Raw genomic sequence first — 16,904 nt, forward strand, 5'->3', positions numbered from 1 at the left:
GCTTAGTCTTCTGGTGGTTTGTGGGGCCAGTGCATAAAAATCATAGTGATCCCTGGCAGTGGAATATAACCCAGTAACTCCTCATCAGTGTCCCTTTTTTTTATATCGGCTGGTCAGTTAACTGGATCATCAGTGAAGCCTTGATCAGGTCCAGTGATCACGATGTCCAGCTCCTCGCTGTGTGATTAGCCATGCCTGAATAAATAACAGTCTGAGGTTGATTGCTTATCTGTGTTTGACCCAGCCATGACAAATCCATTCGTCTGGACTGAGCCAAACTGGGTTTGTGTGTGTCAATGTTTCACGGACTATGTGCTCATCTTGTACTGATCATTAAACAACAGCTTGGGTTTGCAATTATGTCCCATAGTGTCCCTGCTTGGAATTTCCATTTACCGTCCTCTGGTTACTTGTAATACCCGTAGAATGATACAGACATATCCAAAGTTAACAGACTGAGAAGTTTGGACATCACACACCAAGATCACCAAGATAAATATAAGAGATTGGACCTGTGAGAGAAACTTCTTTAAGAGTTTTAAGCTGAATAAGATGTTTAAAGAAATCAATGCTGCAGCACTGAAGGCAAACTGAATCAGCTTCTCTGTAACTGGACCCAGTCTGCCCCCTAACTGCAGAGTTTGATACTGCAGGGGAGAGATGGTATGCATTTCAAAGTGGCTCCAACTTTTCCTGCAGACTATATATCAACTATTTATTATTGTGCTGAAAACACAGTTACATCTCCGTCACTCTCACAGTTTTAGGATTCCAGAGAATCTTTGCTAGTGTATTTAGAGGCTAGTATTAGACAGCCAGGTGCCTCACTGTACTGAGCACACTGCCAATGGAAAGAGTGTGCTGTCTCTCATCTACATCCACCCTTTCCCCTGTACGTGTAGTGTTATGTCTGGAACTTCCTCATACTTTTGTCAAATGGTTCAGCACCAGAATGGCAGGTCAGGACTCTGACGGCCGGCTCTCTTTCCAGACAGGAAGTGTTTCTGCCGCATTTCACCAACCGAGATGTCAGAAGTCACACAGCTGCTGGTGAACAGTGTGGGAGGCTGGCAGGCAGTATTGATGTGTCACGGTCACACGACATGCAGCTGTGTGGTGACCAGAGCCCCAGAATAGCTGTTTTATTCACATATAAAAGCACTGAGTTACAGCATCACAGCACTGCTCTGTTCAAAAGACTAACACTGCTGTATCACTTCATAACAGCAGAGAACAATGATTATTCAGACATTAGCTTTGGCAGGGAGAACATTTTATATTATTTGAAGTGATAATGCACCTTATTTTTAACACAGAGCTATCACAGCTTTGCCGGCCTTTGTTATGATGCAAAAAGACTGGTGGTTACAGAGTTTAGAGTCGGTTATTGGGAGCTGCTTGCACAGGTAGAAGCAGGAGGTGATTGAGTTCAGTCTGGCAGATGGGACTGTGTCAGAGGAAGTGAGCGAGAGAGGAAGAGATGGAGAGCCCTAATTTTTATTGTAGCAGACATCGTGGTTCAAGGTTACAGGATTCATCACTCTGATAATGGGACTGTCCTTTTCCTCATCCTGCTCTTGCTGCTCATCCTCCCTTCTGCACCTCATCAACGTATGTTTTCCTGTTTCCTCTTGCAGTTTGCATGATGGTTCTTACCCAGCTGGGATGTTCCATTTCTGCCAATATATTCCCCTAAATCCTACACACTGGACCTTTAAGATGATTAATGAATTAGCAAAATGAATTTAGATTTGATATCAGACACTAATGTTAAAAGGTTTTTAAATGTTGGGTCCTGTGTCACAACAAACTTTACCCTGACCAACATCTTGTAACTTGCTTTGAATAAAAACCTGATGAATAAATAGACATGTTTCCTCTATAATATTTACAGAAGGAAAGGACAATTATCACAGGAACAATAACAATTTATGATTATTCTGTGCCTGTACCCAGTTCTGCAGTTTATGTCGTTCCTCTCTGTGGTCAGCCTGCAGTCTGTATTTCCATATGTTGATACAGTTTATGGCTCTGCCTGCACTCATCTCTCTCTGTGTTACAGCACTATCAGGTGAAAGCACAGGGCAGCAAGTCTGTGCACAAAAGTACAGCATATTTCTGTGGGTGCGTGCGTGTCTGTGTGTGTGTTTGCATACTTCTTTGTGTGTCAGGGTGACCTTGCTGGCATCCTGGCTATCTATGTAAAGGATGCTGACTGGTAGAACTGAGCTGTACTGGGGGAGGGAGAGACCGGAGACATGACAAGCTGCTGCATTAAAAATACACTGGAGAGCAACATGAGGGCAAATAGATGAGACACATGCAGAACAATTTAATTTCCTTCTCTGGCCCAGTGAGGCTAAATGTCTGAGCTTTGAGGGTTAGCATCAGATGAGTTATAGTATGCTAATATAATGAAAGCCGAGACAGTACTGAGACTCCACGTCGGACACAAAAGGCTGAGTGTGCTCTTGTGTGTGTCTTTTTTTTTTCAGTGTGGTAGTGAGTGTGAGATTTCTCTCTGTGATATCTGAATGAAAAGGGTCATTCACCTCCCAATACAATCAGCCAATACGACACCAAGCCTCACTGTAGTTTCTCTCTCCATCTCCCTTGATGCTTTCCACATTCTCCCATCCATCTTTCTTCTTCTCTTTCCTCCCTCTTGTGTCAAGCTTATACTGTAGTCTGACATCACCCCGAGGCTTTGTTACACCCTGGTTGCATCTCATTCTTTCTGTGCATGTGTGTGTGTGTGTGTGTGTGTGTGTGTAGATGAAGTTCCCAGACACAGCATTTTCAGCAGAGAGGGGACAGAGTTTGGACCCCTGACCTCTTGACCCTGGAAGCTGATATACAAACCCATGCACAGAGAAGCATGCATGCACAACGGCAGCCTTTAACTCAGCCTGTGTAACATTTGAGAGTCTGAATATGGGAGGAGTGATTTGTGTTTTTGAAGCTGTTGTGTGTGTGTCTGAGGGTGATAATGAGGTGAAACACACCTGAAAAATTAAAGTTATAAAGTAAATGTAGCTAAAACTAAAATCAGAAAGTAGGAGTATCTTCTTCTTTTTGAGGCATGTGGTAAAACTACAGTAGTGCAAAACTAAATAGATTAATTGTGATATTCTGTCAGTGTGAAGTTGATTATAACAAACTGCTGTCAGACAGTGGTGGATTCAGGGTGCTAAATGTAACACTGGTTTTGTTGTCAGTGGTTTGAGTGTTAAGTCGTGCAGTCCAACACACACATGTTGATCTCTTCTGCCCCACAGTGGCAGCATCACACTCTTTACCACAAGTGAAATGTGGTTGCTAAATTTCCTCTTCAGCCTACTCTCACTTTTAACTTCCTTCTTTCTCTCCGTCAATCACAGTTTGTCATTTAGATTCTCTTTTAATGTTTTTATTGCATGCTTTCTTTTTTTCCTTAAAGATATTTTTTGGGCATTTTTAAGCCTTTAATTGATAGGACAGGCAAGCATGAAAGGGGGAGAGAGAGAGGGAGTGACATGCAGCAAAGGGCCACAGGCTGGAGTCGAACCTGGGCCGCTGCGGCAGCAGCCTTGTACATGGGGCGCCTGCTCTGCCACTAAGCCACCGACGCCCCAATTGCATGCTTTCTTATTGATTCTCCTCTTTTAATTGATGCACGCAGTGTTCAAATAAGGTATTTTGTTGTGTGAGTATTTGCTGATGTTGTGACAGAAAGGACTCTGGGTAATTTAGTTCTGCTGTCTGCTTCCCAAGACTCCCGACACTGTAGAATGCTTTTTTAGCTTTATCACATTTAGAAAAAGTGCAATGTTTTGCACCCAAGTTGTCTTTGACTCATGAGGTACAGAGGTAATTTTGGGACAGAGAGGATTCTGGGTAATGCAGTTCTTTTGCAATGGGAGCCTCAGTATGTCTAAGTGATGGAAAGTACCGGATTAACAGCTGGCATCAGGATCACGTCTCCATTACCTCATGCTGTCTGATAATTGTGGTGATTAGGAAGTGACTAAAAGGAAAGAAATTCATTACTGCCCTCTACATATATCCGCCTTTATTAATTATATGTGACGAAGTGCTGCATTATTACTGTCTTAATAATATTATTGTTGTTCTCTGGTTTTAAATAAAGTATCAGGGTTAAAAATTGGCTCAAATTGCAGCATGTAGCACTTGAATTAAATTTAGTTTGGCGCTGAGGTTTCCCCCCTGACAACAGCGAAACGTTATCAGATTGATTGTGGTTGTGTATTGTTGTGACTGGAGGTTGCTAGGACTAAAATGTCAGTGGCTTTTCAGAGCTGAGTTGATAACCTGACCGCATACACACACATTAACAGACACACCATTCTCTGCGAGGTGAGAGTAACCCGAGGACCCCCTGCCTTCCAGTCTGCAGCCTGAATCATGCTGAATCACGCTGTAATGTCTAACATGTGCAACACACACACTCACACACACTCTGATCACCTTGGTTTGATTGACTTCTCTCTCTGAATCTCTCGAACACACCATCAGCAGTCAGCAGACATCATTCAAAGATAGCGGTGAATAAATATCACAGCCAGGATGCATTGCTCACCCATAGCAACAGAGGTAAACACAAACACACACACTTTCCTCCCTAACACATAAATGCACAGACCTTCCATTAACTGCTACATGTGTGTACGCACATACGATCACATACAAATGCAACATGTACGCATTCAAATACAGAAGAAGTTACGATCACATACAAAAATAAAATGTCCTTCAACATGCTGAAATAGAAATACACACACAGGAAGAAGAGCATGTGGGTATCTCCCGTGTGGTTTTCTTCTGAGACTGTGAGGCAACTACACACGCACACAATGCACATTTCCGTCTGTTTAGTCCTATTTCATTTATTTACTGGTTTTCTAACGGTGCGCTCAGCAACGGCTACAGTCTGGTTGCTTGTTTCAGGGGAATGGAATTCACTGTTAGAGTGTCAGAGAGCGAGCGAGGTTGAGACAGAGTGAGGGAAAGAGGGAGGGCATCTGAATGGAGAGAAGAACTCAGAGAAGTTATTAGTTGCAGTAGTTATGTGCTGAAAGTAAGAGAGATGCTGGGGAAAGGACGAGAAGATTGTTTTTGTCTTGTGTCAGCACAGAAGAAGTGAAAGGAGAAGAGGGATCTTCATGATCCTGTTTACAGACATCTTGAAACCTGCTGTAAAATCTCTTTTTTATGGACTTGACTAGTTTTGGGACGTTACGTAGAAGCCTGCAGCAGTAACTTTTGATTTTGGTTAGTGTTTGGACATTTATTCGTGGTTTGTGGAGCTACCTGACATTTTTTAAGGAACATTTCTGGTCAGTTAGTCAGCGAGTGAGTTAAGATGGACTGTCTAACAGACCCTGCAGTCATCACACCCATCCTGGTGGTGACTTTTCACTTCTTGACGGCAGCTGGATTTTGGTTTTACCGTCGTCGCCGTCGTCAACAGGCACCCACTTTTGTACAAGGTAACTTTTCATGTTCCTGTCCAACTGTTTCTAAGACAGAAGTATAAGCAAAACAGTTTTCTTCCTGTTTCCTTCCCTTCATTGTCACTGTTATAATTTATCCCTTCTTTGTAGAGAGAAAGGGAAGATGTGACATTACCTCCACGTGCTTCCTACTTAGGCTCCACCCTGTTTGCGGTGTCATTCTCGTAGTGGACAGCTTCACTTATCTGTTAGCATGTGTCCATTTAAATCACTGCATCCACTTTAGCATTTAGCTCAGCATCTGCAAGGCTGTTCAACTTGCTTGCACAGTAGTTAGCATGATGCTTAAGCCTTTCCAGCTTGCAGCAGGATGTCACCTCATGTTTTCTATTTTAGTTTGAGTGGAATGTAAAGCGGCTTGTGCTGTAAAGAGCATATAGCAGTCTCCTGTTTCACCTCCTGTTACAGTGAGACACTGTCTCATGCTTTTGTGCAGTAGGACCTGATTGCTGTATCTCATCTGCATGAGTCAGTGGAGCAGGGTCTTCCATATTTGGCTCTTTTGTAGAGAAAGGCTGGTATATTTCATGAGCTACTGAATCATATAGCCACATCTATGTAATTCAACCTGGAGACTGCAGTCTTTGTGTGGCTGCTTACGTGGCCGGCTACGTCTTGTTTTTATAACTACATGCTTTACACCAAACAACGAGCTGCTGTGCTGCCAGTAAGCTGCTGAGTTTAGTCATGTGTCTAATTATTCATAGCTAATGTTAAACACTGATGTAACACCACGTTTTTGCAGCATTAAACAAATTCCAGTTGGCTTTTGTAGTTTAGCCTCAGCACCAATAACTTGTTTAAAGCCTGATACAAATATTCATGATGTTGAAACCATTTTGACATGATGTTTATTCTGACCTTCATGCCTTTGTCCAGTAGCTGCTGGTAATGCATCTGTAGTGTCTCCCAGCACTGGAATAAGTGAGTTTAATTCTAGTAGATTGGTTTGGGACATGTGTCAAATTTTATCCAAATGTAACCACTGGCTTGGATTCACCAGGGGAGAAATATCTGGCATGACATAACATTGCAGATCAATGAGGTCCATCAATACTCAGAGCAAACGGCATGCAACAGTGGTGTTAAGAGAGACAAGAGGGCTGTGAAACCAATGAAATGAAATGACCACTAAAAACAGCACAGCTTTGAAACAAATTAGAGATGAAAATAAAGAGACAGGAAAGAGAACAAATCAAATCTAAGGGAGATTTAATGAGAATAACAAATTATGAAAACCAGAGAAATAATCAGAAATTTTAATTCCCTTTGTCCTTTTTTTCCTCACTGAATATTTATTGTCTTTTTAGGCCACAACAACAAAAAGAGGATCCTTATTGTCTAAGGGCTTGCACTATTTATCTCAGCTGGTGTACATTCCAAGTTTGGCATTTATAGAAGACCACAATCCAGAATACTACAAGCGAGACCTGAAGTGAACCGTATTTGTAAAATTGTCTTTTTCGCAGCTGTAAAGCCGACTAACAACTGCCGACGTAGATTAGGAGTAAACGGTGAATTATCATTTAGTTGACAGAGAGTTGGATTTGGGTCATGTAAAAATGTCCCCAGATCGGATGTGTGTGTGCACATGATGTATTTACTTGGATCAGTTTGATATTTAGTACAGTTATAGAAAGAAACTTTTTTTTCTGGTATTAAAGTGATGCTTAATCCCCAAATCAATTCAATTCAAATTTTAAATTCAAAAACACTTTATTCGTCCCCAGGGGGGAATTTAAAAGGAGCATGAAGGTAGTGTTACAGGCAGCACATGTCACAGACATTCATTCAAACACAGATAAAACACAAAATTAAAAAAACAACACACAAGTAAAGTGCTTAGTGTAGTACGATTGTAAAGTGCTTAAGTGCTTCAGGGTTCAGAGTTGAGGAGCTGGACAGCCCTGGGGACAAAGGTGGCTTTCCTCCGCTGTGTCCTGCAGCCAGGACAACGGAGTCTGCGTCCGGAGGGGAGCCACTGAAACTCAGAGGATAAAATGTGGGTGGGGTCTTGTAGAATCCGGTGAGCTGATTTCAGTGTCAGTTGATCACACAAGGTTGTGAGACTTCGAATAGGCTGCTCAATGATCTTTGAGCAGACTTTGACTGTATTCAACAGGCAGTTTCTGTTTTGCAGAGTGATGGAATGAAACCAGCAAATAAATGAAAAGGTTATGACATTTTCGATGAAGGCGTACTAGAAGGTGGTGAGAATGTCCTTGGTGACCCCAAAGGATTTTAATTTCCTGAGGAGAGACTGTCTTTGATGGCACTTTCTGAGGATTTCCTCTGTGTTAGAGGAAAACTTTAGCAGGTTGTCAAACACTGTTCCCAGGTACCAGGTAAATCAGTTGCGTGCATTGCTCTCCGTGGGCCTGAAAGATAGCCAAAATATAGATGAATCACTTCTTCCTCGTTATGCTTTCACCACCTTTGCAGAATCCGAATCTAGTTTATAGCAGAGTAGGTTTTCCCATGCAAGGACTTTGCCCTAATGTTTTGGTGCGAGAGAAAATAAAAATAAAAAGCAAGTACTGCAAAGTAAAGGAACACACTGTAGAGTAGGAAAATGCTATGAAAATATGTGCAATATATATTTTAAAATGAAAGAGCTTTACAGATTTGTGTGGGAATGTGCAAAGATTCACAGTGTAAAGTATAGAGAATATATGCAATATACAGAGATGACAGTAATCCAAAAGATGTGCATTAATGTGATACACTGTGTCAGACAGGTGACTTTACGTTATGCAATGCGTAGTGCCTGTGGGGGGAAGTAGTATGTAGCAAAATTTTGGTATATGTATTACTGCACTCACTTATACTTTATGTGGTTTACATCCTAATATAACACAGGAGTCTTACATGCTGTTCACTTATATGTTCAGTTGTGCATGCTGTGCCTATTATGCTTCACTTAAAGATTAGAATACGAATTTCAGAAGCGTGATGGTTCCTAATTATTTTTTTTGGTCTATAAATTGTAAGAAAATGGTGAAAAATGTCAAACAGTGTTTCCTAAAGCCCAAGATGACGTCCTCAAATGTCTTGTTTTGTCCACAACCCAAAGATATTCAGTTTACTGTCATAGAGGATTTAAGAAATCAGAAAATATAAACATTTAGGAAGCTGTAATCAGAGAATTATGACTTTTAGAAAATACCCAACGGATTAATTGATTCTCATATTAATTCAATTCATTTTTGATTCAGTTTTATTATGAAGCCTAAATATCACAAATCACAATTTGTCTCGGAGGGCTTCACAGCACGACATCCTTCTGTCCTTGCACCCTCTCAGAGGATAAGGATTAACTCCTCCTGAAAAATGCCAATGAATTTAATAGTTAACAACAAATCGATTAATTGTTGCAGCTCTAGTTGATTTTTTTTTTTTTATATTTAAGGTTTATTAAAATGTAACTTCATGCAGATGATTATTAACAGATAAAATGTGCATCTCTTTCATAATGAGTGTGTGGTTTCATGAAACGTGTCCATGTGAGTGATTATGAGATCAGAATGAGGCAAGACGAAACAGCAAGCCTGACTTAAATGTTTACTTACCTGTTTGATCTTGTCTCTAGGTTCTAGACAAGCCACTCATGTGTGACACAAACGCTGTGTGTGTGTAGTCATACTGCGTGATTCTGTGATCTCAACCTTAGTCTGCTCATCACAGGAAACGGACTCTTTCACAGTGGTAGGGCGTGTGTGGCTGTGCAGCAGCATTATAGTATTATGCACATTATGTGGTTTGGGGATGACACAACATATTAATCGTGGTGGTTCATGCTTTCATTGAAATTGCTAAGCCTTAAGCTCTCCAGGTGCAGAGTACAGTGTAGCCTGTTTAATAATATATTATCAGTAGTTGTAAATCAAATGATGGAGCAGAAGGTGCTACTGATTAGAATGATAAATGAATTATATTGGACTATTGAAACACAAGAAATAAACAAGCAAAATGGCCAGGAAAATGTAAATGTCTCTGATCAAATAAATGCACTGAAATCAAAGGAAGTGGAGGCCACGTCTGGTTTGATGTGATGACCCCCGGACAGGATGGATGACATCTTTATTTTGATGTGCGTCAGCAATAAAGCCACATTGACCCTGAATCACCTTCAGTTAACATGCACTTTGGATTTGCTTTGTCTTGAGATAGATCGAATTTAACTGCTTTTTTGTGTCATTTTTGTTATTTTTGTGTTAGATTTGCATGAAGAAACCTTTGTGTTGATGAACATATACTTAAATGTCTTGTAGATGTAGATTTGATTTCTCAAATGGCAAGTGTTTCTCTTTGTGGCCACAGGAGGGCAGACTGAGTCTGATCTCAATCTGGTGACGGGGCTAACTTGGCTAACTGGACAGCTGGTTAGTCTGTAATTGGAATGTAAGCAGGAAGAGAGAAAGTTTAGATAATTAAGATTAAATACTGCACTGTGAGAACAACTTCCTGCCTCCTCCAGTCAGCTGATTTGCAAAGAGTGACCTTGTGCGGCTAAACAAAACAGTTAGCATTCAACATTCGTTGCTTAAAGAGAGAGAAATGGGATGAGAAGCTGAAAGAAACAAAGAAAGAGATGGAAAAAAAAACGGGTATAGGCTGCTGCCAGCCTTTGAGTATCACCAGAGAGAAGGAGGAGGAGGATAAATGAACCCTGGGAGCTGGCCTGGCTGAAAGAGAAACTAAAAGGGAAAGTGAAAGAAGGAAAGATGACATGATGCACTAATAGAGGAAACATGGTAACATCCCCTCCACAATTGAATAACAAGAGGAGAAACGCCAGAAACAACAGAAGACAGGGAGAATGGAGAGGGAGAGCGAGGGAGATTAGAGGTGATAACGTGGGAGAAGGAGGGAGCGAGGGATAAGCATGCTGCGTGGTATTAGAGGCATAAGCTCTGTCTGGTATTTTTAGTGTGGATGGTCCCTTAGAGATGGAAAGAGGAGAGCGTCACTGTGAAGGAACAGAGGAAAGAAGAGGAATGTGACACTACGAGGAAACAAAGAAGAAGAGGACGTAAAATAAGGAGGGATGGAGATGAAGGAGTGACGTTGCAGGTGGAGGAGACAGAGGAAGAGGAGGAGCTTGTGTTACTCTGTCTGAGCTTGTTGTGACTGCAACAGTGTGAATCACTGTCTCGCCTGGTCAGGTGTGTGTGTGTGTGTGTGTGTGTGTGTGTGTGTGTGTGTGTGTGTGTGTAACTACAGAGTAGTGCACCTGCTGTAAGAGTCAGGAGCTGCTGTCATACCAGCCTTCGCCTAATGAGGTCTTTGCTCACTTCCTGCCTCCTGGCCAGGTCACATGACCTTCTGAGGACTGTTGTTTGACTCTGACGACATAGTCGAGCTTTTAGCCTGAGCAGACTCGTTGCTTCCACGCTGCTGATTCTTGACTCGTTCTCTCTTTTAAAAAAACATGACAGAGCAGAAATTATTCAAAACCACGTCTGTGCTGTCTGGTGCGGCAGAGCTATTTTGAGAGACCGCACAATCAAGTAAGATGGGAAGAAAGCAGTGTCATAAAAATCTGAGGAAGCAGATCTGGACAGGGAATGGTCTTGTCATGATTGGATGATGTGTTCGGCACCAGGCAGTGGGAGTTAAAGGCTGCTAGAGGCCTCTCATTCACTGCCGACTGCTTATTGTGCCTGCCTGAGAAGCACAAGTCTGGACCGAGGCCAGAAACATGACCATTCCTCATTATGTACTCCATCGTCATCTCCCATCTCTGTTGTACACACATGAGACACATGCACTAATGGGACGAATGACTGCTCAGGCTGGTTTTTCTCTCAATATTAAGTTAAACGACGTCACAAGTCGGCCAGGCTTCTCTTGATGAGAGCAAAGTCCATTTCTGCCCAAGTCACAGTCTCTCCCTCTGTTTTCTTCACAAAGCGACGGAGTTCTCGTCGCTAGGAGCTGAAAAGCCTCAGGACTGTTGATTGCTTTACAAAAGAAAAAAGAAAGCCTCTTAAGGAAAGGAAACATGAGAAAAGGAGCAGGAGAGAAGGAAAAGAAATGGAAATATCACCAAGCTGCTGCATCTGGCTTTTGTCAGCTTCAACAAGAAGAGAGTATGTTTGCATAGCGCAGCAGAACAAGCCATACTTGTATGTTTTTGGATGCTTTTTGTGTTTTTGTGGCATGTAAATACTCAAGTGGATTATATCATCTCTAATGGATATGGCTGGGACTTGTTTTTTAAGAAGCTCTCTGCAGGACGCATATGAACTCCCGCTGTCTCCAGAAAACAGCATCTAACAGTTAACCAAAAATGTGAATTTACTCAGCAGCTATTGCCCTTCACAGGAAGTCAACTGAAAAAGAGAAAATAAAAAACAGAAATTCTCCCCCTGGATTCAGAGTTGCTTACCTCCACAGAGAGAGGGTAAGGATAAACAGAGCGAGCACCCCTGCAGCTCTGCAGAGCCACCGTCAGCTGCAGTCTGAGCACAGACCGTCTGTTGTGGCCAGGAAACAGAGAGCGAGTGAGCAAGAGAGTCAGTGACAGAGAGAGACAGAGAGTGCCACTGCCTGGTGAGGAAGTACAAGTGAGGTGAGGGAGTAAACAGGGAGGGAGGGGACACAGTCCTTTTTGGACTGTGTGGGAGGAGCTGCCGCTGACTTTGACACCCACGTGTGAGAGCAACTGCTACCAGGGAAAGACAGCGTGTGGGGGGGACTGAGGGAGAAGGCTGACATGGCAGCGACCACAAGGATCGAGGAGAGAGGGAAAGGGTGAACCGCAGACAGATTGAACCAAGAGAAAGTGAAGAGTTGAGACTCCTCAAACTGGTTGTACCTGCCGGCAGCTCACACTCGCCCTGCAGCTTCTGGATACGTGGAAGCAGCTTGACGTCTCACTGCTATAATTATCTGACTCCTGTCTTGGATTATGTGCACCGTTAGCATCAAATGAAGCTGTGATTAGAGGAGGAGAACAAACATTAGAGCTGTGGATGATGATGTGGTACGACTACAGGAATGAATGTCACCTCAACGCTCACCTGTACTCGCTCATGTGCTGTGCAGGTCAGTGTGTATCCCGACGTGTGTGTGTACATGCCCATAGTTTAGCCGAACAGTTGTTTACATGCTGCCAGCGTGCAGAGTGGCTGCTGTCAGCACGTGTTTCCCTGTGTGTTTGAACAGTTCCTGTTTGTGCACATGCTAAATGTGGTCTCTATTAATCATTGTGGGTGTCAGGCTAAAGGGTAGGACTTATATGTGTGCGTGTTTTGTTGTGTTTGGACAGCATGGAAGGGGGTGTGTACATCTTAACAATGCCCTCCTCTGTAGTTGAATGAGCGTCTCTCTGTAGCTGTCACTCACAAACCTCAGCTCCTCTCTTCTCTCCAGTTTGAAAATAATAATATTCCACACACGATTGATTTATGACCTAATTACCACACCTACATGAACCTGATAAGGCTTCATAGGTGCAGTGTTTAGTGCTGTGTGTGACCGATACACATGTGTGTGACTTTAGTGTGTTTTCACTGGGCCGACTAGCTGAGCTTCCCCGGCAGGTTTGGGAGTCAAGGCGTGTTGCAGTGGTGAAACTATTTTGCAACAGCATGTTGAAATATGGGTTCTTTGCCTAGGGGGGCTTGCCCTTTGTGTAAACTCTGTGTTACACTTCATGTGTGTGTGTGTGTGTGTGTGTGTGTGTGTGTGTGTGTATGTGTATGTGTTATGGAGTGTTGAAACTGACCTTGAGTTTTATCCAGTCGAGATATTTGACCCACTAAACCCTTAATTCGAATTTCCTCTTTGGAAATCCTTTCTACTTTTGGAGCTCTACAGTGGAAGGTGTCAGGGCTGTTTAGAGGCTGTGTGTGTGTGTGTGTGTGTGTGTGTGTGTGTTTGTATAGGTGTGGGTGAGAAAGTCAGAAAGATACTTAAAGGAGGAAGTGATACCGTTTATCTCTCCTCATGGCTGCTCTCTCGTACGGTTTCTCCATGGAAACTGATAAACAACTGACAGGAGGGGAAGTACCTGCAGCCGTCTGTTCTCTGATTGGCTGTTTGACAAACTGGAGGGAAAATACCCTTCTGTCATTGAGCTGCAGAGACTGTGTGCTCATATTGATATGAGTATTATGTTATAGTGTTTTTATTTTACCTGCATTTGTAACTATTGGAGTGGATATTTTCACTGATGTCAAATAACTGAAAATATGTTCAGACTTTCAACACCTCCTTAAAAATATTCATCAAGATTTATGTCTGCAAAATTATATATTTTTGTTTGGCCTTCAGTTCTAGTATGTGCTGACCATCAGGGACACAGCAGTAACATTATGCTACATTTATATTTCTGCTGATATGTTATTTGAAAGCATATAGAAACACACCAAATTTTGGGGTTTTCCTTCTCTATAGATGTTACCTGAAGATGCCTTGTTAGATTTTTAATGTTTAATATATAGCAGCATCTTGTAGGGCTGCAACAAACGTTTCTTTCTGTTATCAATTCATCTTTTTATTTTTTTGAAATGATTGATTAATCGTTTGGACTATAAAATGTCCAAAAATGTTTAGCACCAAGCCCACATAAAATGTCTTCAACGGTCTTGTTCCGTTTGACAAACAGTCAAGAACACAAAGAGATTCAGTCTTATATTACATAACGCACAAAGCAACAAATCCTCAGCAATAAGAAGCTCAAAAAATCAAATGATTATTTTTCTGTTGATCAGGAAAAATCTAACCAAGAAACTGTAAAGGTCTTAATGAACTCTGTTGTGGCCTGCTGCTGCACATTGCACACACAAGCAGTATTGCATTTTGCATTTTATTTATCTAAACAAAGCTGTTTTAAGAATATGCAACATCACTTGAAAGGATGTTTGACTATCCCTCCAGCAGGAAGTTAGATATTTAAGAGAATGGCGGGAAGGGAAAAAGAGAGAGGGTCTGCGTTTTCTCCCAGACAGACTGATACGAGCAGAGAGAGGCTAGAGAGGAAGAAAGGCTCCAACAGTGTGGAGGAGGAGGAGGAGGAGGAGGAGGTGGTGGTGGTGGTTAGGAGGGAAGATAACACAGTTGTGGCTCAGCATCAGGCTCTATTCCTGGCCTGGCTGCCTCACTCCTCTGGCCTGCGGAGGACGCAGGCTGGAGGTCTGCCTGGCTGCAGATCACACTTCAGTCAGAGACTGTAGAAACAGAAACTGAGAAAAAGATTGAAGCATTAGACAGTAAACTGGTTTAAAGAAGGAGGAAAATGGAAAATAAAAAACATGCAGGCAGCCTTTTTCAGTTTCATTTTACAGCAGTTTACTCAGGGTGATGTCATCTAGGTTAAACATAAAGATAAAGCTGTTCAAGAATTTACAAGAGGTCATGTTTGTAGATACAGAGGATCTTATCTGTAGGACCTTGAGTCCATGAACTCAAAGAACCTTCACAGTTTCTTTAAGTGTTTCTCATTACATCAGCTGTTTTATTGCTTTACATCACTGTTGAGGAAGATAAATGACAGTTAACTGAAGAAGACAACAGTGAACGTACATGTGTGCTCCCATGTGCGAGTGGTGTCCAGTTACTCTTTATGTGTCATTTATTAGGTTTATGAAATGAAAGTGTGGGTTAATAAAAAGGCTTAGAGGGAGTAATCCAATACAAGCAGCAACTAAGCCACTAAGTGTAAGTTTGTGTGTGTTTGTGTGTGTGAGAGGAAAGAGCAGCAACATGTCTGCAGAAACCCTCTCCAGTTGTTCTTCACAAATCAATACAATCCATGCCTTTTAGTGTACTGAGTGAATACAGCATCATCTTTAACTGTCTCTGTGGGGAGTGTTTAAGCTCACTGCTTTTCTCCTCTGAGCTGGACTTGTGTGTGTATGTGTGTGTATGCGCATTTGTGTGCGTAACCTCGTCATCTACATAACACAGTGGAGTGATCGAGCTGGCTGCAGCAACCATGCTGGATTTGGATTATGTAATTAACCTCCCTCCTTTTTCTGTATTTCTTTCTCTCCAGATGAGCGGGACAGGGTGCAGAAGAAAACCTTCACAAAATGGGTCAACAAGCATCTCATCAAGGTTTGTGTCACTGAGTTCACATGGTTTGAAATGTTTTGCCTTTGTGGAAATACTTATTTTAATATGTTAAAAATAAGTGCTGAAGGTCTGCGCTTGGATTTTATCATCTTATCTTTAACAGAAATAATATTTTTAAGGACAATTCACCTCAAAATCAAAAATTCATATTTGTCCTACTCATAGACAAGAGGCTCTTGCTCGTGGCGGCAGGAGATTTAAACACAACTCACACCAAAACAACCTAGATTGATAAATAGTACTAGAGGTAAAAATGAACAATATATATTTTTGATTTTAGATAAATTGTTCCTTTAAACTTAATTGCATTATCTCACACCAGCACAGATCAAACAAAATATATAACATGATTTTGAGTCAAGGTGTTAGTGCATGCATGTATCAGAGAGCTTGATACACTGTTATACTTCATGTGCAGTGTTCAAAATGTGACCTTCTTTATCTTCTAAAACAGCATTTATTTGAAAATCAATGAAGTGAACAGTTTCAGGTCGTGAAGGAGCTGGACTGCACGTCTTGAATCTAGCATGAGCGTAAAAATAGCTTCAGAAAACGCCCCTGTACGTGTTCCAGTAACCTGGTTGGGATGAACTTTATTGCCCGACTCATTCCCTCTGCTGCTGTATCACAAAGCAACCAACTGAATACAATAAAAAATGAATCTTACGGGGGGGAAAAACACATTTTCTACATATCCTCCCCTTGTTCCTCTGCCTTAGGTGTTCCTTTAGCATCCCTTTTAGCAGAATGTCAGCTTCATAAACCAGTTATGGTTAATATTTGTGATGTAGAACCCCATCTAAGTCCCACTTCTCTAAGTGGAGACAGTGTGGTGTCATCAGCTGTGTGTGTGCTGACCAGTGTTAATGTGGCCTTGTCTGAGCAGCCTGTAGCCTGTCTGCATCACTCTGTCTGTTTACTTTATCACTGGTAGTAATGGCTCTAACATTACAGCTTGTTAAACCATTTCCCCCTGTCCGGCCACTTGGATCATGTTCAGCAGCGAAAGCAAAGCGGTAAATAAAGTAAACGTGAGTGTTGAATAAATATTTAACGGTGAATTCAGAAATGTTTACTGGAATGCAAATTACTAAATTATTGATTGGCAGACTGTCTTTGCCTCACCAGGATCCTGAATGTGATTGCTGCATTTGAAGGCATCAATAAAGAAACACTGAATAGATTAAATCTGAACGAGCAGCTGCATAAGGTCTTCATTGCTGGCTGTTTAAAAACACGCATAAATAAGTAAGATCTACAGTTCTCTTCACAGTGAAGAGAGCAATGTACGATAATACCCGCCAACCT

General features: G+C 41.9%; 1 protein-coding gene across 16 annotated transcripts in view; it reads left to right on the forward strand.

The window, feature by feature from the left end:
• Positions 1–16,904, forward strand: part of macf1a (microtubule actin crosslinking factor 1a) — a 274,106-nt gene that overhangs the window by 105,350 nt on the left and 151,852 nt on the right. For 14 of the 16 annotated variants that reach the window (XM_078175467.1, XM_033637768.2, XM_078175469.1 and 11 more), the window contains one exon: positions 15,517–15,578. In XM_078175467.1, the coding sequence (XP_078031593.1) occupies positions 15,517–15,578 (62 nt within the window). Of the gene's footprint in view, positions 1–5,031; positions 5,490–12,326; positions 12,564–15,516; positions 15,579–16,904 lie in introns of those variants that run through there. The other 2 variants (XM_078175468.1, XM_078175472.1) reach the window with 2 other exon arrangements.

Source organism: Epinephelus lanceolatus, chromosome 16 (genome assembly GCF_041903045.1).
Source record: "Epinephelus lanceolatus isolate andai-2023 chromosome 16, ASM4190304v1, whole genome shotgun sequence".
Lineage (NCBI taxonomy): Eukaryota > Metazoa > Chordata > Actinopteri > Perciformes > Serranidae > Epinephelus > Epinephelus lanceolatus.